Here is a 22,054-nt window from a genome sequence, read left to right on the forward strand (position 1 = left end):
CCTGTTATTTAGGCACGATGAGAGTTTCCAACAAGTGCATGAGTATTCATGGAAATGGAACTTCATTTCACACACAAACATACTCTATTACTCTCTCTCTCTCTCTCTCTCTCTCTTTCTCTCTCTTTGAATGTCCATGTCCTGTATTCATAAACTACATAATACATGGGAATGACATTGGGACAGACATGGAGCTGAGCTGCCATAATGAATGTCTCTGTAAAACCCAGTTCTTAGGATGTTTGCTGTATAGCTCTATTGGGTTGACTATTGGAGTATTTACGCTATGGCCCTATTAGGTTAAACCAGTTTGGCTCTTCCTACTTTAATAGGAGGCTGCTGGAAAAGAAGCAATAGCTCAAGAAAAGCCGTCTCTCAGTCACCACTCCAGGGAGGTGGAGAGACAACACCGGACCTATATGCTGGCAGTGCCTATTTCTGGGCTCCAGTCACGTTGCTGAGTTCACAATGCTGAGAAGTTCTTCAGACTGACACGCTCAGACATCGCTGGAGAAATCTGAAGTCCCTCCGCCTGCCTGGGTCCCCATCAGAATGATCCAGAATGGAGCCAGCCTGCAGCCTTTACCCTTCACTTCACATTTTAAAGACAGTGAAACCTACCAATGTACCTAATTCCTGCTTGATATGGAGCCACTGACACTAGAAGTCTTCACCGTAAAGGATAAGAAGTTATCAGAGAAGTTGCACAGGCAGCAGGTAATATCTGTTCAGACAGGGAGGCAACTGTTTATATGAAGCCTGTCTGCACATTCCCTTGGGGGCCACTTGGCCATCAGGGAACCTGAGATGCTTGGCTTCGTGTGCACCAGCTTTAACTCCTCTCATGGCCAATGGCCAATTGCAGGACACCAAATCACAGGGGATGTGTGCTGATGCTACTCAACTGGACTGTAGCGCCAGCCATTCTACAGGTTCTATTCCTGGAATCTGGGCTTGTTATCACTGTTCGTATGGTTCCGATTAGTCACATGGCTCCCTCAAAGGCGGCTGAGAGGTAACGATGATGCTGTCACAGCTGTGATCTTGCTGAAATAAAATATAATATAATAATAATAATAACAACATAGCACCGGATTTCTCCCCAGCAGCCCCCTGTCCTGCATTACAAACCCAGCATGCAGACCAGGGAAGGGAGATTCCACAAGGCTCCCTACATGGAAATTTCCCTCAGATTGTTCCAGATGGGGGGGTCCTTTCCCTTCTCCCTGAGGAATGAAAAGGGGTATGAAGGATCCAGGGATTCTCAACGTTATGCACAGATCTCACTGATCCACTGGTATCTAGGCCCCCCACCCACAATCTCTGGGCCTCCACAACTGCTCTAGGACCCTCTCCAGCTCTCTGCTAGCACAAGTTTGTCAGTAATAACAGACAGAACAAAGTAAGTTACCAGCAAAATAAAACAAAACACGCAAGTCTAAGCCTAATACATTAAGAAACTTAATACAGGTATATTTCACCCTCAGAGATGTTCCAATAAGCTTTTTTCACAGACTAGACTCCTTCGCAGTGTGGGACCAGTTCTTTCCACTGGTATAGTCCTTCTTAGTTCCAGCAGACATCTTAGGTTAAACGCAGAGGAATCCACATGACTGGGGCCTTTGTTCCATTCCACCCCATTTTCTAGCTTTGGCACAAGCCGGGAATCCTTTGTCTCTCTCTGGGTTCCCACCCCTCCTTCTAAATGAAAAAGCACCAGGTTAAAGATGGATTCCAGTACCAGGTGACATGGTCACATGTCCATGAACGATTCAGCTTTTTGAAGGCCGACATCATTATTACATGTTAGTTTGAACGTTCCCAGGACAGTTCAGATGTGGATTGGTGTCTCCTAAAGTCCATTGCTAGTTAAGTGTCCTCAATTACTTGAATTGTCCCTTCACAATATGTTGGCCAAATATCCCTTATGTGTTTCCTAAAGCAAACAGTTCAAATATAAGCATAGAACTGTGAACCAAAGAGATTCTTTTCCCCAGGAATCAGGCAGGCACAGACAATACTGGGGGGGGGGGGGCGTTATTTACGGTACGGGGAAGACTGACAAGCAGTTTTAAAGGTGTGGGGTTACAGCAACCAATTATATACCTCATTATTTTATTTGCATTTATTTTGTTTTTACAGAGACAAACGTCGTTTTAGAGACAGAGAACGCACTGAACATGACAGTGACAGGAGCAGCAAAAGCATTAAACTGTTTTGATTACATTAATTATATATGACTACCTTAAGGCGAAGGGTTGGGCTGGGGATGAGTGTTTGGAGATATCCTGAGGGCTGTGAAGGGAGGGAATCTTCTGTTTTAAGAGCCGAGTTACTGGGAGGACATTTGACCATATATGTTTATTAAGTGTTTACAGTTGTCAGTGTCCTTGGCATTCTGCTGGTTCTGTTTGTTAATTACGTGGGTTTTTGTTTTAGCTGCTAACTGAGTTTTTAAGTCTTGCCTAACAGTTCCCTCTTTTTTGACAAATTGAACTTTTAGATGAGATGTAGTTAACACTTAAATGCTTTGTTATTCATAATTGGTCTTAGGGTTTTTTAAGGGAGGTGTGTGAGGGCAGGAAGAGGGGAGTTGGGAGAAGGGAGCAGAGATAAAGTTGGGGGAAGCACAGTGAGATTTTTAAGCATGTGTTTGAAATATCCCCACATGACACTAGAGGTTAGTAAGACAAAAACAGAAGCAGCAGCGGCTGCTATTTGTACACTAGTCCACCAGGAGAGGGGGTTGTAGGCTGCATTATGAACAGGATTTTCCAGTTGGATGATGATTTGATTGGAGAGTTGAATTTTGGATGCAGCTTTTAGTGGTGCTGTCATGAACGGTGGTAGGCGCAGAAGCAGCAGCCAGAACCATTTTGAGTAGTAGCTTGTTGGCCAGTTGAACTGGTGTGTTGTCCAGATATACATTGTCATACCACCAAGGCGCTGCTGTCATTCCAGTGAACACACGGCCAGGAGGTGCACATTACCTAGGGTAAATGAGTCAGTAATCTGCAGGCAAATGGAAGCATTTGCCTGGCACTGCAGGGGTCTGTACATGTATTTGGATGCAGTGGTGATAAAACACCACTGAGTAATGGATACTTGCACAGCAGCTTCAGCATTTATAAGAGGAAGGACATTCACAACAATAGAAGTGGACGGAGTTAAAGGACGGAGCGTAGAACAGGAACACACGCTATAGCTATCCGTCTTTGTGCAACAGTTCAATGTCATTAGTATGGTATTGCGGGGGGATGGCACCAGGTATTCAAAAACCATATTGTTAGTTACATATTTGATAGACTTGAAACAGAAAGAAGAAGGAAACCCCTGAGTAGGAATAAGAGCGGGATACTCAAGGAGAAAATTAAAGGAGAAGGGTGAGTCTGGAGGAAGTAAAGAGGCCACTATCAGTTGAGTGGAAACGCTTGCAATGTGGGCAAGAGTAGGGGAAGAAAGGGTATGGGAAGGGGGGAAACCCAGGCATACATTTAGCATGGGGTTTTTTGCAATATTAAATAGGTCACAAGCTAACATATTACAAGCACGGCCTTTAGCTTGTGACTTGGCCAGGTTGACTATAACATTTGAGGTGTTCCTGACAATAATGTCCCTTCATCTCAGGTTCCCACAGCAGAGGAGGAACATCCCTTCATCCCGCATCTACAAACACTGTTAGGTTAATGAAAACTGCCCAACTCTCCCACACACATTCACACCTATACTCCCCCAACCCATTGGCGGCCTCATAAAAGTTGTGAATCTCGACTGATTCGTTCAAGACCCTGGAAATAGAATAGTTTGTTTGTTTTAAGGAGGTATTCTTAAATTGACACTTTGTTCTTTGTTCTTTTTCCCCAACATTCTGTGATTATGCATCCCGAAATTGGGGGTCCTATAGGTGTGTGCCCACATCTCCTGAAGCTAAATACCCAGTTACAGTCCAGATCCGGGTAATCATGTGACTTATTTTTTTTTAGCATACCAAATGTGGATCTTTGGGCTTTAGATTAGGGAGATCTTTTAGTAAGCCTCTTACTTCCTCTGTGCTGAGAGGAGTGAACTTACAAGTATTATGAGCCACTCTGTTATCTGCTGGCCCTGACCACGGCGTGGTTACTTGGAGGGGGGCCAGGGGAGCACTGGCACTTCAGTATGGATTAGAAGGAGGAGGGGGAGGAGGCCAATTATCCCACTTTTCCCCCATGTGTGCCAGGTTCCAATCTTAGATTTGTTTTTTCAAGATGTATCTAATTAATTTTGTTTTGGTCTTTATTAGTATTGCTGCTTGAATCAGGGTCAGTAAAATAACCCGTCTGTCATATGCTAGCAGCAATACGGCGTGCAGAGAAGTTGCTTTCTTTTATTTTTGCTTTCAAAGTATTGTTTTCTGCTTGAAGCTCACTTAATATGTCATTAAAATCTGTCTTTTGGTTCAGCTGTGATGTAAGAGTCTTTCGGAGTGTTGCCAATTCCCGTAGCTTCCTTTCATATTCTCAGTACAGTATTACGATTCCTTTCTCTAACTTTTCCTTTCGTTTGACCAGACTGCCAGAACACGCTATTCTTCACACTCACACCCTCATTCCATCCACCCTTTGCCATCGTCTTTTGAACCTTCCCATGTTTTCCTTTTATGAAATCAATGAGTCTCTCTCATGTAGAGGGTATCATTGATACACCCTGGGGCAAGTCATACGACATTGTTACCCAGCTTCCTGAAACCCACTCAAGCGGCGTTTCAAGGGAACCGACCAAGGACACCCTTGTACTCAGCACTACTGAAGGACACTCTACTGTTCAGTACCTGATATTGCAGCCTTTGCCTACATTGCTCTCTCTAACCACAAAACCCTGGTATTGCGGCCTTTGCCTAACAGCGATCCCTGCGACCCGAAAACCCTGGCCACAAACACAATCCCGTTCAATCCTCTTGTTTGTGCATCCTATATGTGTGGGGCTACAATGACCAATTCTATACCTTTTTTATTACTTTATTTGCATTTATTTTGTTTTTACAGAGACAAACATTGTTTTAGAGACAGAGAACTCACTGAACATGACAGTGACAGGAACAGAACATGCTCATTAAACTGTTTTCATTACATGAATTATTTATGACTACCTTAAGGCGAAGGGGTGGGCTGGGGTTGAGTGTTTACAGATATTGGGAGGGCTGTGAAGGGAGGGCTTGTTCTTTTTTTTAAGAGCCGAGTTCGACAGTTTTGCTCTGGAGACAGAGTAAAAGAACTGGCCCATCTTACATTCTTTTGGGAAGCCAAGGAGCTCTCGGGACCCGGCCTAGTTTTCCTGTGTCTCTGAGAGCATCTTCCCATCTTTTGGGCCATTTCTTGTGGAAGCAGCCTGTGCTGAAACCTGTGTGAGCCTGGGCCCAGCCACCACAGTGCTCAGCTGTGTCCATGTTATAGAGCCAATGTGTGAAACTGACCTTTGCCCTGAGACTGCTTTCTCCCAACCAAATGTCTAAGATGAGGCCCCCGTGACACTTACTCCACTGTTTTGCAGTTAGACTCATTAAGTCCCAACGGGTTGCAAATACCGATCGGGTGACTGTGCTGAAACTCCTGGTGTCCCTGTGGCACTCAATCGCTCCCCTCAGAAATCCACTACCCTACCCCACACTGTCATCTCCGAGCACCCCCACATCTGCCACAGACACTAAGGTGCTGGAGTCATGGGGCTTCCCTGAAGCCAGCTGTCACAGGAGGCTGTTGTAAGAGGCCTTTTATAGACAAATGTCAGAGGTGTTGCTCTGTGGAACCCGGACACAGCCCTGATCTTAGAGTCTCAGAGTACCTGAGCACCCCGAATGTATTTATCCTCCCGCGACCGCTGTGAGGCAGGGCAGGACTATTATCCACCTGTGCAGAGGCTCAGGGACAGCCAATGGCTTGGCCACAGTGACACATGGAAAGAGAATCAAACCCAGCAGTTCTGAGCCACAGAGCAGTGTCTGGAGCACAGAACCAGACTTCTAGTCCCCTGAGTGGTGACAGGCCTGGCTGGATTCTCTGCTGTGCCAGCAGAGCTCCCTCCTGCACGGCAGAGAGGTGGGTGGCAAGAAGCCAGTTCCAGGAGTTGGATTCACTGGCCTGGTCTCACCCTACCTCAGCGGAGTTTAGAGCAGCCTGGAGACTGAACTGACCTGCTGTAACAATGCGGCCTCTGGTGGGACACCACTGAGAGTATCAATTCAGGATAAATTGCTTGGAGCAGGGCAGTCACAGCCCAAGGCTGGGTGTCCTTTATTACTAAGGCACCAAACCAGCCAAACAGAGAGGACTTCGGTTTCACCCCACTGGCTAACCAGAAGTCACACAAGTAATTCCCTCAGACACTCCAGTTTCCCAGTATCACCACCAGCACCACTCCTTATGGGGATGAATGATTATGAAAACCAATGACTCAGTTAATGAAACAAGGGTTCTCCTGATCCAATAGGAATAAGCCCCAGACCCAGGACAAGTCAGATCTTACCCACAAATCATGCTGTTGCCAATCTTTTAGAATCTAAAATCTAAAAGTTTATTCATAAAATGAAAACAATATACATGAGAGCTAAAATTGGTTAAAATAATCAATTACATACAATAATGGTAAAGTTCTTGGTACAGGTTTGTAGCAGGGATGGAATAATCTTCAGGCTCAAATCAAGTCTCTGGAGAACATCCACAACTGGGATGGGTCATTCGGTCCTTTGTTCAGCAATTCAGTTTGTAGCAAAATTTCTCCAGAAGTAGGAAGCAGGACTGTAGACAAAATGGAGAAGATGCAGCTGCCTTTTACAGTCTCTTGCCAAGCAGCCTGTGCTTCCTTTGTTCCAGACACAAGCTGCCCAGCACATGGCTTGGAAGCCTCAGAGTTCTCTCCATAGGCATGTCCCTGCCTGCCTTGCCGAGTCACAAGATCTATCTGTCTTGTCTCAATGGGTCATTTGTGTAGCTGATGGTCCTTAATGGGCCATCAAACAGACTAGACAATGCTGATGCCAAATTGTGTGCGGTGTTACTCAGAAGCACAGCACAAGTTTGAAATACAGACAGTATAGACCCAACACTTATAACTTTAAATACAAAAGGGATACATGCATACAGACAGCGTAATCATAACCAGCAAATTATAACCTCCTCATAGACACCTTACTTGACCTCCTTTGTACACGATTTGGTGCCACTATAGGACCTTGCGTACAACAACGATCAATACAGTCACAGTTCATGTCAACGACGTCACACATACTCCCATTGGTAACTGCTTCCTAGAGCACAGCACACTCTGGCCAAGTCCCTGAGGACAGATGATACCCCAGAGTGCCTCCTTCTGCCTCGTGGCGGACCTGCAGGCACACTGACCTTCCCTCTGAGATCCTTGCAGTGACTTACTCTCAGCCTGGGATACTTAAAAGAGGAGTCCTCTTCGGGGGGTTAATTTGTTGTTGTCTGTTCCATGCACACATGCTTCCCCTCCCCCCCCATCTTCTTCTTTTTACTCAGAACATCCCCACCCCACTTGTGCTGGGATGAGATTGGTTTCAGACTTGCCACATACCCTATTCCCCTTTCTCCCTTGAAGCCCCACCCTGTACCCCACCTCTTCCCACTAAGCTCTGCCTCCTGCTTCTCCACTTTCCCCGATGCTCTGCCTCCCAGCCAGGCCCAAGTCAGGCCATGGTAAGAGCTGCTCCGGGAGCACAGCCTCATGTGAGGAACCCAGGACTGTCCACTTTCCCTGGCTTGTATATCCTGGGGGGTAAAATGTGGAGGGTCTGAGGCACCTCACAGACACTGTGAATCTCTGGGCTTCCAACCAGCCCACCTCTGGCTTCCAAGAAAAAGGGACCAGAGTCTCGGTTAAAGGGGGATAGTAGGGATGGGACCTTGCGGGAAGAGATGAGGCAAAGGAAGGAGCCTCAGGGGAAAAAGAACCAGGATGGAATAGCTGGCCATGGCCATCACTCATGTTTTTTATCTCCTGTGTCACAGGTGCTGGAGCTGGGTTATTAACTGACCCTTCACTTGACGAAGGCCCTGATTATCCTCGCACGAAGATGTTTGCTTTTTACACTGTACACGATTGGATTTATCAAAGGGGGAACCAGTAGGTAGACATATCCCAGGAGAATCTTAAATAAGTGAGGAGAGCTATTCCCAAATCGATGTATCACAGCCAGGCCAATGTCTGGTATGTAGAAGAGCAGGACGGCGCAGAGGTGAGAGACGCAGGTGTTAAGAGCCCTGAGGCACTCCGTGTGGGACGCGATGCTCAGCACTGTTTTAAGGATCATCACATAAGAGAGGAAGATGAGCACTGAGTCCAACCCCAACGTGAAGACTGTAGTAAACATGCCATAGATGGTGTTGACTGTGATATCCGAACAAGCCAACTTCATGACGTCCTGGTGTAGGCAGTAGGAATGGGAGAGGACATTGTCTCGACAGTATCGGAACCGTTTCAGGAGAAAGGGGAATGGTAATGCTACAGCCACCCCTCTTAGCACAAACACCAAACCCATCTTGGCTATTCTCGGCAGGGTTAAGATGGAAGCATATCTCAGTGGGTTACAGATCGCAATAAAGCGGTCAAAGGCCATCAACAAGAGCACGGAGGATTCAATTTTTGCAAGAAAATGGATGAAGAAGAGCTGAGCAAAACAGGCATTAAGGCTGATCTCTCTAGAGTTAAACAAGTATATGCCCAGGATTGTTGGTATGGTGACTATTGATAAGCCAAGGTCTGTAATGGCCAACATGGAAAGGAAAATGTACATGGGCTCATGAAGGCTTGGATCTGTTTTTATAATGAACAGAATGACTGAATTTCCTACTATTGAAATAATATACATTAAGCAGAAGGGGATAGAAACCCAAAGATGGACATCTTCCTTTCCCGGTATCCCAGTGAGAAGGAACACTACAGAGTTGAAGTTGGTGTCATTGACAGCTGACATAATATACCGGGCCATTCCAAAGAGTTTGGAGATTTGCTTCCTAAAAGAAAAAAGAACAGGTGACTAGATGATATTTAATGAGACATTTTTTCTGCTCTCAGTGCACTTGGAGAGACTCCCAGGAGCTTAAGGAACATAAGCAAATACATAGTCTTGGATTTGCGGCATCAATAGGAGTATAGGCATTGCCAGACTGGATAGGACATGCAGTCCATCTAGCCCAGTATCCAGTGGCCAGTTCCAGATGCTGGAGAGGAAGGCGTAAGAAGCCCTGCATTGGGCAGCTGTGTGATAACCTGCTCCTAGGGAAAGTTTCCCCCTGATACTCAGTAGTCAGTCATATTTTATGGTGTAAATCAAATAGGTTTATAGTCCTTCCAAGACTATTTTTTTTAAAAATCCTCACTGCTGTAATTGGATTTTCTGTTTACTCATATAAACATCCAGTCCCTCTATGAATCCTACTAATTTCTTAGCCCCACTGCCTCTTTGCAGTACATGAGACAAATTCTTAGGTCCAGGTTCTGAATTTGATAGCATTGACTTCAACTGTGTCAGTCCAGTTTTACATGTGTAAATTCCATCAGAACCGGGCTCTATTAACTTTCCCTTACCAAAGGCTCCTGGTGATACACTCTGACCCCCAAGAATCCCTTCAGCAGAAGCTGAAGTGCTTTGCCTGGCTAATGTCCACTGAATCCAGAGAATTCAATCATCCTACAAGCTTCTCTGCCTCCTCACAGGATTTGCATCCTCTCCTCATGTAAAGGTCTGTAGATTTTTAGCAAGTTACAAGGTAACAGAGTTACTTCAGCTGGGAGGGGGAAGGGATGTCATCACAAAAGTGTGAATATGCAAATGCTAGGTTTGCGCTAATATCAAGCTGAGTGTGTAAGTTACTTTAGCCATGCTCGTGTAACAGGTGATGGGGATAAATTACATACAACCTCTATTACACTCCCCTTTCCTGCACCTAAACTCTAGTGTTTGCTGAAACACAAACTATCAGTTCTTTTCTCTCAGAACTTTTTGGAAAGTCTTGTGCAGGTATTCCAGAGAGATTGTGTTCATGACTCTGAATATAAATGTTAGAAACAGCTTCCGGTCAGTTACCAGGAGACAGTATCATACAACTGTTCACTGAACAAAGTGTTAATAGCACAAACCCATTTCAAATACTATTTGGAGAACTTCTGAAATACTTTCTAGAATAAAATACACTAATCATAAAGTTACCATTGCTTCTTGCCTTAAGGATTGCAACAACTCTGCAGCTGGCTTTCAACATATATTCATGTCATGAAAGTTTAGTTTATAATGTTTGTATTACAATTAAAAGCTTTGGCATGTTTACACAACTGTACATTTGTACACACACATCAACCCATTCTTTCCCTTCTGATCTTCTTTCAAAGATGATTTCTCATTCTCATGTTAGTGTGTGACTTACAGGGTAGTGTTTGTCATCTGGATTTCTTCCAGATCTGTAACGATTGCACGTCTCAGCCCTCATTCAGTTGCTTGCTTGCCAACAAAACTCCAGTAACTGTCTTTGGGTAAATAGTTGCCAGGTTCTCCTCAGGTTCTGTTCTGTCAGTCTGTAGCCTGTATCCAGAGTGGTAACAGGCATTGGGATCATTATATGAAAGATTAATTCCCTGAGTTCTCACTCTCCAGTACATAGTGACCTCAGCACCTGTTATTCAGGCACGATGAGGGTTTACAAGAAGTGGATTTCAAAGTCAAATGTATGAATATTGCTGGAAATGGAACTTCAGTTCACACACAAACATAGTCTATTATTACCTCTCTCTCTCTCTTTCTCTCTCTTTGAATATCCATTTCTTATATTCATAAAATACATAATACATGGGAATGACATTGGGACAGATATGGAGCTGAGCTGCCATAATGAATGTCTCTGTAAAACCAAGTTCTTAGGATGTTTGCTGTATAGCTGTATTGGGCTGACTATTGGAATATTTACGCTATGGCCCTATTAGGTTAAACCAGTTTGGCTCTTCCTACTTTAATAGCAGGCTGCTGGAAAAGAAGCAATAGCTCAAGAAAAGCCGTCTCTCAGTCACCACTCCAGGGAGGTGGAGAGACAACACTGGAGCTATATGCTGGCAGAGCCTATTTCTGGGCTCCAGCCATGTTGCGGAGTTCACAATGCTGAGAAGTTCTTCAGACTGACATGCTCAGACATCGCTGGAGAAGTCTGAAGTCCCTCCGCCTGCCCAGGTCCCCATCAGAGTGGATCCAGAATGGAGCCAGCCGGCAGCCTTTATCCTTCACTTCACATTTTAAAGACAGTGAAACCTACCAACGTACCCAATTCCTGCTTGACATGGAGCCACTGAAATTAGACGTCTTCACCGTAAAGGACAAGGAGTTATCAGAGAAGTTGCACAGGAAGCAGGCAGTATCTGTTCAGACAGGGAGGCAACTGTTTATATGAAGCATGTTTGCACATTCCCTTGGGGGCCACTTGGCCATCAGGGAACCTGAGATGCTTGGCTTCGTGTGCACCAGCTTTAACTCCTCTCATGGCCAATGGCCAATTGCAGGACACCAAATCACAGGGGATGTGTGCTGATGCTACCCAACTGGACTGCAGCTCCAGCCATTCTGCAGGCTCTATTCATGGAATCCGGGCCTGTTATCATTGTTCGTATGGTTCTGATTAGTCACATGGCTACCACAAAGGCGGCTGAGTGGTAACGATGATGCTGTCACAGCTGTGATCTTGCTGAAATAAAATATAATATAATAATAATAACAACATAGCACCGGATTTCTCCCCGGCAGTGCCCTCTCCTGCATTACAAACCCAGCATGCAGACCAGGGAAGGGAGAATCCGCAAGGCTCCCTACATGGAAATTTCTCTCAGATTGTTCCAGAGGGGGGGTCCTTTCCCTTCTCCCTGAGGAATGAAAAGGGGTATGAAGGATCCAGGGATCCCCAAAGTTATGCACAGATCTCGGTGATCCACTGGTATCTAGGCCCCCCACCCACAATCTCTGGGCCTCCACTACTGCTCTAGGACCCTCTCCAGCTCCCTGCTCGCACAGGTTCATCAGTAATAACAGACAGAACAAAGTAAGTTACCAGCAAAATAAAACAAAACACGCAAGTCTAAGCCTAATACATTAAGAAACTTAATACAGGTAAATCTCACCCCTAGAGATGTTCCAATAATCATTTTTCACAGACTAGACTCCTTCACAGTGTGGGACCAATTCTTTCCCCTGGTACAGTCCTTGCTAGTTCCAGGGGGCATCTTAGGTGAAAAGCAGAGGAATCCAGATGACTGGGGTCTTTGTTCTGTTCCACCCCCTTTTCTAGCTTTGGCACAATACGGGAATCCTTTGTCTCTCTCTGGGTTCCCACCCCTCCTTCTAAATGGAAAAGCACCAGGTTAAAGATGGATTCCAGTACCAGGTGACATGGTCACATGTCCATGAACAATTCAGCTTTTTGAAGGCCAACATCATTGTTACATGTTAATTTGAACGTTCCCAGGACAGTTCAGATGTGGATTGGCGTCTCCCAAAATCCCTTGTTAGTTAAGTGTCCCCAATTACGTGAATCGTCCTTTCACAGTATGTTGGCCAAATCTCCCTCATGTGTTTCCTAGAGCAAACAGTTCAAATACAAAAACATAGAGCTGTGAAGCAAAGAGATTCTTTTCCCCAGGAATCAGGCAGGCACAGACAACACTGAGGTGGGTGGGGGATTTACGGTACCGGGAAGACTGACAAGCAGCTTTAAAGGTGTGGGGTTACAGTGACCAATTATATACCATTTTTATTACTTTATTTGCATTTATTTTGCTTTTACAGAGACAAACATTGTTTTAGAGACAGAGAACGCACTGAACATGACAGTGACAGGAGCAGAACATGCACATTAAATTAATTATATATGACTACCTTAAGGCGAAGGGGTTGGCTGGGGTTGAGTGTTTACAGATACCCGGAGGGCTGTGAAGGGAGGGCTTGTTCTCTTTTAAGAGCCGAGTTACTGGGAGGACATTTGACCATATACGTTTATTAAGTGTTTACAGTTGTCAGTGTCCTTGAGCTTCTGCTGTTTCTGCTTGTTAATTACGTGGGTTTTTGTTTTAGCTGCTAACTGAATTTTTAAGTCTTCCCTAACAGTTCCCTCTTTTTTGACAAATTGAACTTTTAGATGAGATGTAGTTAACACTTAAATGCTTTGTTATGCATCATTGGTCTTAGGGTTTTTTAAGGGAGGTGTGCGAGGGCAGGAAGAGGGGAGTTGGGGGAAAGGGGCAGAGATAAAGTTGGGGGAAGCGCAGTGAGATTTTTTAGCATGTGTTTGAAATATCCACACATGACACTAGAGGTTAGTAAGACAAAAACAGAAGCAGCAGCGGCTGCTATTTGTACACTAGTCCACCGGGAGAGGAGGTTGTTGGCTTCATTATGAACAGGATTTTCCAGTTGGGTGGTGATTTGACTGCAGAGTTGAATTTGGATGCGGCCTTTAGTGGTGCTGTCATGAATGGTGGTAGATGCAGAAGCAGCAGCCAGAACCAATTTGAATAGTAGCTCCTTGGCCATTGAACTGGTGTGTTCTCCAGGTGTAGGTTGTCATACCACCGAGGAGCCGTTGTCATTCCAGTGAACACACGGACGGGAGGTGCACATTATCTAGGGTAAATGAGTCAGTAATCTGCAGGCAAATGGAAGCATTTCCCTGGCACTGCAGGGGTCTGTACATGTATTTGGATGCAGTGGTGATAAAACACCACTGAGTAACAGATACTTGCACAGCAGCTTCAGCATTTATAAGAGGAAGGACATTCACAATATTAGAAGTTGACGGAGTTAAAGGACGGAGCGTAGAACAGGAACACACGCTATAGCTATCCGTCTTTGTGCATCAGTTCAATGTCATTAGTATGGTATTGGGGGAGGATGGCGCCAGGTATTCAGACACCATATTGTTAGTTACATATTTGATAGACTTGAAACACAAAGAAGAAGGAAACCCCTGAGTAGGAATAAGAGAGGGATACTCAAGGAGGAAATTAAAGGAGAAGGGTGAGTCTGGAGGAAGTAAAGAGGCCACTATCAATTGAGTGGAAATGCTTGCAATGTGGGCAAGGGTAGGGGAAGAAAGGGTATGGGAAGGGGGGAAACCCAGGCATACATTTAGCATGGGTTTTTTTTCCAATATTAAATAGGTCACAAGCTAACATATTACAAGCATGGCCTTTAGCTTGTGACTTGGCCAGGTTGACTATAACATTTGAGGTCTTTTTAATGATTTGGTAAAAAAAAAATTATTGCTACATTAATTGCAGTAAGAGCATAGGATAAACCTGTGTTAGTATGTTTAAGGGCTTCTGTGGTTTGGCTTTTGATCTAAGAATTGTACGACATTTTACAGTTTAGGCTAAGTGTATTTAGTATAGAATTGGTGCTTTTAAAGAATCCTTTAATATCACCTAAGATGCTACATTCTTGTTTTGTTGGCTGTATGGGCCCGAATAACATACTGGTGCATTAGAAACTATAGCTGGTCCTGCAGCCATTGCAGGGAGCTGGGGAGGTCTGAGCATACATTTTGCAAGGGTGCTGGAAAATTGGATAAACCATATTTAACCTGAATAGAGACCATAAGAGCGTCATGCAAAAGTGTTTTGTTGGGGCCTACTTGAATAATGCCATTCGGTGGGGTAGGTTACAGTGCTGGACAGAGAGTAGGCGGGGAGTATTCACAAGTGGTCAGGTTATAACATTGTATATTAGTACAATATAAACATTTAACTGGGTGTACACAGTGTTCCTGACAATAATGTCCCTTCATCTCAGGTTCCCACAGCAGAGGAGGAACATCCCTTCATCCCACATCTACAAACACTGTTAGGTTAATGAAAACTGCCCAACTCTCCCACACACATTCACACCTATACTCCCCCAACCCATTGGCGGCCTCATAAAAGTTGTGAATCTCGACTGATTCATTCGAGACCCTGGAAATGGAATAGTTTGTTTGTTTTAAGGAGGTATTCTTAAATTGACACTTTGGTCTTTGGTCTTTTTCCCAACATTCTGTGATTATGCATCCCAAAATTGGGAGTCCTATAGGTGTGTGCCCACATCCCCTGAAGCTAAATACCCAGTTACAGTCCAGATCCGGTGCAATGCAGGGAGGGAGCTGAAGACTGCGGTAGTTGGATCGGGACCTTGGAACCTGGATGATTTTGGAGGCGAGTTTTAACCACGAAAGGTCCCAGGCATTCCAGTCTGGGAGTAAGCCAAGTATCTGGTTTCTTTACCCATTTGCTGCTGCCTTTTGTAGGGAGTTGCACATATTTGGCCAGCTTTGAAAGATGTGTCTCATGTGACATTTACCAAAGGAGGGTCACAAGAGGCTGCATTAGGTATATTTACCAAGAGGATTAATGTGGGGAGCAACATTTGTTACCTAGGAGGAAACAAAATGAATTTATTTATACATTTTACTTTTGGTTTTATGAACCCAGGTTGGGATTCCTTGCACCTTCACAGAGGTCTTCGTATGGGCCAATACCATGTGTGGGCTGGAGTACTTTGGCTGAAGTATCCCGGGATTGTACGTTCTTACCATGACCTGATTTCCCTCCTCCCTATCCACCCAGGAGGGGGTCTCTGGAGGGTCCTGGGCTTTTTGTCGGTCTTGGACAGTTAGATTTAGGGGGTGCAAGACTTTATTTAGGTGTTAGATATATTCCCATGCAATGTCAGAGATCGGGGTGTGAGGAGCCGGGACTACACATCCTTCCCCCAACGACATAGTAATTCCAGTAATGAGGTGGAAAGGTGAAACTCCTGTACCAGCGTTAGGGGTTGCCCTCATGGAAAGAAGGGCAGCAGGTAATTGTGCTACCCAGCTGCTTCCTTAACAATAGTATTCTTAGAAGGGGCACTGATGAGGTTACCCTGTAGTCGGCATTAAAGTAGCAGGATTAAGATTAAAGTGTGTATTACCTCTCGGCCGCCTTTGAGGTAGCCCCGTTAATAATCGGAACTGTATGAACAGTGATGACAAACCTGGATTCCAGGAATAGAGCCTGCAGCCTGCAGTCCAGTTGGGTAGCATCACCACACATCCCCTGTGGTTTGGCCTCCTGCTGTTTGCCATTCGCTCTTTTGGGGTTAAAGCTGGTGCACACTGAACCAAGCATTTCAGGTTCCCTGATGGCCAAGTGGCCCCCAAGGGAATGTGCAAACATGCTTCATATAAACAATTGCCTCCCTGTCTGAACAGATGCTGCCTGCTGCCTGTGCAACCTCTCTGATAACCCCTTCTCCTGTACGGTGAAGACGTCTAGTGTCAGTGGCTCCACATCAAGCAGGAATTGGATACGTTGGTAGGTTTCACTGTCTTTAAAATGTGAAGTGAAGGGTAAAGGCTGCAGGCTGGCTCCATTCTGGATCCACTCTGATGGGGACCCAGGCAGGAGGAGGGACTTCAGACTTTCCCAGCAATGTCTGAGCATGTCAGTCTGAAGAGCTTCTCAGCATTGTGAACTCAGCAACGTGGCTGGAGCCCAGAAATAGGATCTACCAACATATAGCTCCAGTGTTGTCTCTCCACCTCCCTGGAGTGGTGACTGAGAGACGGCTTTTCTTGAGCTATTGCTTCTTTTCCAGCAGCCCCCTATTAAAGTAGGAAGAGCCAAACTGGTTTCACGTAATACAGCCATAGCATAAATACCCCAATAGTCAACCCAATAGAGCTATACAGCAAACATCCTAAGAACTGGGTTTTACAGAGACATTCATTATGGCAGCTCAGCTCCATGTCTGTCCCAATGTCATTCCCATGTATTATGTATTTTATGAATATAAGACATGGATATTCAAAGAGAGAGAAAGAGAGAGAGACAGGTAATAATATACTATGTTCGTGTGTGAACTGAAATTCCATTTCCATGAATACTCATACATTTGACTTTGAAATCCACTTCTTGTAAACCCTCATTGTGACTGAATAACAGGTGCAGGGTTCACTATGTACTGGAGTTTGAGAACTCAGGGAATGAGTCTTTCATATAGCGATCCCAATGCCTGTTACCACTCCGGATACAGGCTACAGACTGACAGAACAGAACCCGAGAAGAACCAGTCAGCTATTAACCCAAACACAGAGGAGTTACTGGACTTTTGTTGGCGTAAAAGCAACTGAATGAGGGCTGAGACATTCAATCATTACAAGTCCTGAAGAAATCCAGATGACAAACACTACACTGTAAGTCACATGCTAACATGAGAATGAGAAATCATCTCTGAAAGAAGATCAGAAGGGACAGAATGGGTTGACGTGTGTGTACTAAAGTACAGTTGTGTAAATGTTATGCCAGAACTTTCCATTGTAATACAAATATTACAAACTAAACTTTCATGACATGAATATATGTTGAGAGCCAGCTGCAGAGTTGTTGCAATCTCTAAGGCAAGGAGATGTGGTAACTTTGTGCTTCTATGGCTTTTACTCTAGAACTTATTTCAGAAGTTCTCCAAATAGTATTTGAAATAGTTTTGTGCTATTAACACATTGGTCTGTGAACAGTTATATGATACTGTCTCCTGGTAACTAACTAGAAGCTGTTTCTAACAATTACATTCAGGGTCATGAACACAATCTCTCTGGAATACCTGTGCAAGACTTTCCAAAAAGTTCTGAGAGAAAAGAACTGATAGTTTGTGGCTCAGAAAACACTAGAGCTGAGGTGCAGGAAAGGGGAGTGTAATAGAGGTTGCATGTAATTTACGCACATAACCTGTTACACGAGCATGGCTGAAGTAACTTGCACACTCAGCTTGATATTAGCGCAAACCTAGTGTTTGTATATTCACTTTTTTGTGATGCCATCCCTTCCCCCACCCAGCTGAACTAACTCTCTCTGTTAACTTGTAAAAAATCTACAGACCCTAACATGGAGAGAGGATGCAGATCCTCTGAGGAGGTAGAGAAGCTTGTAGGATGATTGAATTCTCTGGATTCAATGGACATTAGCCAGGCAAAGCACTTCAGCTTCTGTTGCAGGGATTCTTGTGGGTCAGAGTGTATCACCAGGAGCCTTTGGTAAGGGAAAGTTAATAGAGCCCGGTTCTGATGGAATTTACAGATGTAAATCTGGAGTGACACAGTTGAAGTCAATGCAACTGAATTCAGAACCTGGCCCTAAGAATTTATTCCATGTACTGCAAAGAGGCAGTGGCATAATTTGAACACTCAGCAGTGGATAAAATAAAAAATATGCACATAATGAGACAATAAAATGTGTTTATAAGTAACTTCAATGCAGGACAGCTTTATACAATGACTGTTTTCACCATTCACTTGCCATGTGTTTACAATGTGATACATGTGATACAATGGGCCACACTCAGAAGTGGAGGGCCAGAAAGGGTGTCTTTAGGAAGGTCACAACTATGAAATCGCACAGTGCTCAAATGGGTTGCGGAACTCAGAGCCACAAGATATCAATAGGGCCAAGAGAAAAGTAGGATTAAAAGAGGGACTGGATGTTTATATGGGTAAACAGAAAATCCAGTTACAGTAGTGAGGATTTGATTTAAAAAGTCTTGGAAGAGATCTAAACCGTCCAGATTTACATCACAAAATGTGTCTAACCAGTTGGTGTCAGGGGGAAACTTTCCCTAGGAGCAGGTTATCTCATAGCTGCCTGTTGCAAGGCTTCTTCCACCTTCCTCTGTATCATCTGGAATTGGCCACTGGATACTCAGTTAGATGGACTGCAGGTCTGATCCAGTCTGGCAGTGCCTATCTTCCTATCGGTGCTGTAAATCCAAGACTATGTATTTGCTGATCTTCCTTAAGCTCCTGGGAGTCTCTCAAGTTGCACTCAGAAAAATGTCTTGTTAAATATCATCTAGTCTCCTGTTCTTTTTTTTTTAGGAAGGAAATCTCCAAACTCTTTGGAACGGCCCAGTCCATTATGTCAGCTGTCAATGACACCAACTTCAACTCGGCAGTGTTCCTTCTCACCGGGATACCGGGGAAGGAAGACATCTATCTCTGGATCTCTATCTCCTTCTGCTTAATATATTTTATTTCGATTGTAGGAAATTCAGTCATTCTGTTCATTATAAAAACAGATCCAAGCCTTCATGAGCCCATGTACATTTTCCTTTCCATGTTGGCCATCACAGACCTTGCCTTATCAATATCCACCATGCCGACAATCTTGGGCATCTACTTGTTTAACTCTGGGGAGATCAGCCTTAATGCCTGTTTTGCCCAGCTGTTCTTCATCCACTTTGTTGTAAAAACTGAATCCTCTGTGCTCGTTTTGATGGCCTTTGACCGCTTTGTTGCGATCTGTAACCCACTGAGATATGCTTCCATCTTAACCATGCCGAGAATAGCTAAGATGGGGTTGGTGTTTGTGCTAAGAGGGGTGGCCATAGAATTACCATTCCCCTTTCTCCTGAAACGGTTCCGATACTGTCAAGCCAACATCCTCTCCCATTCCTACTGCCTGCACCAGGATGTCATGAAGTTGGCTTGTTCGGACATCACAGTCAACAACATCTATGGCTTGTCTATGGCAGTCTTAACAGTGGGGTTGGACTCGATGCTCATCTTCCTCTCTTATGTGATGATCCTCAAAACAGTGCTGAACATCGCATCCCATGCAGAGTGCCTCAGGGCCCTGAATACCTGTGTCGCTCACCTCTGCGCCGTCCTGCTCTTCTACATACCAGACATTGGCCTGGCTGTGATACACAGATTCAGTAATGGCACTTCTCACTTACTTAAGATTCCCCTGGGATACGTCCACCTGCTGGTTCCCCCCCTGATGAATCCAATCGTGTACAGTGTGAAAAGCAAACATCTTCGTGCGAGGATAATCAGGGCATTCATCAAGTGAAGGGTCAGTTCATCACCCAGCTCCAGCGCCTGTGACACAGGAGACAAAAAACATGAGTGACGGCCACTGCCAGCTATTCCACCCTGGTTCCTTTTCCCCTGAGGCTCCTCCCTTTGCCTCATCTCTTCCCCCAAGGTCCCACCCCTACTACTCCCCTTTAACCAAGACTCTGCTCCCTCTTTCTGGTTGGAAACCAGAGTTGGGTCATGGTAAGAACTGCCCAGAGAACAGGTTTACGCAGATCAGGCCAGTGAATCCAACCCCTGTAACTGGCTCACTATGGTGACAGGGCCCAGGCTCTCACATGTTTCAGCATAAGCTGCTTCCTCAAGAAAGAGAAAAGATGGGAAGATGCTCTCAGAGACAAACCAAGGTGTGTCCCAAGAGCTCTTTGACTTCCCAAAATAATGTAAGACGGGCCAGTTCAGTTCCTCTATCTCCAGAGCAAAGCCTGTCTAACTCGGCTCTTAAAACAGAACAAGCCCTCCCTTCACAGCCCTCTGGGTATCTGTAAACACTCACCCCCAGCCCACCTCTTCGCCTTAAGGTAGTTATAAATAATTCATGTAATGAAAACAGTTTAATGCACATGTTCTGTTCCTGTCACTGTCATGTTCAGTGCATTCTCTGTCTCTAAAACAATGTTTGTCTCTGTAAAAACAAAATAAATGCAATTAAAGGAATAAAAAAAGGTATATAATTGATCACTGTAACCCCACACGTATAGGATGCACAAACAAGAGTACTGAACGGGATTGTGTTTGTGGCCAGGGTTTTTGGGTTGCAGGGATTGCTGTTAGGCAAAGGCTGCAATACCGGACACTGAACAGTAGTGCTGCTTCAGTAGTGCTGAGTACAAGGGTGTCCTTGGTCTGTTCCCTTGAAACGCCGCGTGAGTGGGTTCCAGGAAGCTGGGTAACAATGTCGTATGACTTGCCCCAGGGTGTATCAATGATACCCTCTACATGAGAGAGACTCATTGATTTCATAAAAGGAAAACATGGGAAGGTTCAAAAGACGATGGCAAAGGGTGGATGGAATGAGGGTGTGAGTGTGAAGAATAGCGTGTTCTGGTAGTCTGGTCAAACGAAAGGAAAAGTTAGAGAAAGGAATCGTAATACTGTACTGTGAATATGAAAGGAAGCTACGGGAATTGGCAACACTCCAAAAGACTCTTACATCACAGCTGAACCAAAAGACAGATTTTAATCACATATTAAGTGAGCTTCAAGCAGAAAACAATACTCTGAAACCAAAAATAAAAGAAAGCAGCTTCTCTGCACGCCGTATTGCTGCTAGCATATGACAGACGGGTTATTTTTCTGACCCTGATTCAAGCAGCAATACTAATAAAGACCAAAACAAAATTAATTGGAAATACCTTGAAAAACTAATCCAAGACTGGAACCTGGCACACATGGGAGAAAACTGGGATAATTGACCTCCTCTCCCTCCTCTTTCTAACCCAGACTGAAGTGCCAGTGCTCCCCTGCCCCTCTCCAAGTAACCACGCAGTGGTCAGGGCCAGCAGATAACAGAGTGGCTCATAATACTTGTAAGTTCACTCCTCTCACCACAGAGGAAGTAAGAGGCTTACTAAAAGATCTCCCTAATCTAAAGCCCAAAGACCCACATTTGGTATTCTAAAAAAAAATAAGTCACATGATTACCCACTATACATTACATCCCAGGGATCTTCATACCCTAACTAAGGCTAAATGCCTCGACCGTCCATGGGTCAAGATCCCCTCAGAAGAGCACCGGAACAGCACTTGGGCCTCTGTCAAATTTAAATCAAGAAGTGATCTGATTCGTGCCTGCGCTGATTTTAAGGAGGCCGTTCAAAACGCCTTGGGGAACGGAGCTGGTAGTTGGTGACTTATAGTGGGTTGCGTACAAGGCAAAGACGAACCTGCTGCTTAATATTGTGAGCGAAAACGGGAAATGTATTCAAGCAATGCAGATACTGCTGAGCCAATGAAAACTGATCAGGTGTTTCTAAAAATGTGGAAGGAAGGTTTTAACTCCCACCTGCAAACAGCCCTTAATTTGGGAGTGAATCCAGACTCTAATTATAAATCCATCTCTGTGTGGGCCTCTGAATGCAAAGCCAAACAAGCTGAGAATATAAAAAGCAAGGCCACTCGCCTTTCTGTGGTAACAG

General features: G+C 44.7%; 2 protein-coding genes across 3 annotated transcripts; one reads left to right on the forward strand and one right to left on the reverse strand.

Annotated features, from left to right (window-relative positions):
- Positions 1-8,035: 8,035 nt before the first annotated feature.
- On the reverse strand, positions 8,036-15,765 carry LOC120373416 (olfactory receptor 51G2-like). 2 transcript variants are annotated; one of them, XM_039491825.1, is made up of 2 exons: positions 15,740-15,765; positions 8,036-8,933 (listed from the first exon to the last, which is right to left on the reverse strand). In XM_039491825.1, the coding sequence occupies exons 1-2, from the start codon at positions 15,763-15,765 to the stop codon at positions 8,036-8,038; spliced, it is 924 nt and encodes a 307-aa protein (XP_039347759.1). The 2 variants fall into 2 exon arrangements, with proteins under 2 accessions (XP_039347759.1, XP_039347752.1); XM_039491818.1 differs by lacking the exon at positions 15,740-15,765 and having other exon boundaries at positions 8,036-8,971.
- Positions 15,766-18,954: 3,189 nt separating this feature from the next.
- LOC120395511 (olfactory receptor 51G2-like) lies at positions 18,955-19,890 on the forward strand. The gene has a single exon (XM_039519972.1). The coding sequence runs from the start codon at positions 18,955-18,957 to the stop codon at positions 19,888-19,890; it is 936 nt and encodes a 311-aa protein (XP_039375906.1).
- Positions 19,891-22,054: the final 2,164 nt, after the last annotated feature.

This window comes from Mauremys reevesii, linkage group 1 (assembly GCF_016161935.1).
Source record: "Mauremys reevesii isolate NIE-2019 linkage group 1, ASM1616193v1, whole genome shotgun sequence".
NCBI classification, from domain to species: Eukaryota; Metazoa; Chordata; order Testudines; family Geoemydidae; genus Mauremys; species Mauremys reevesii.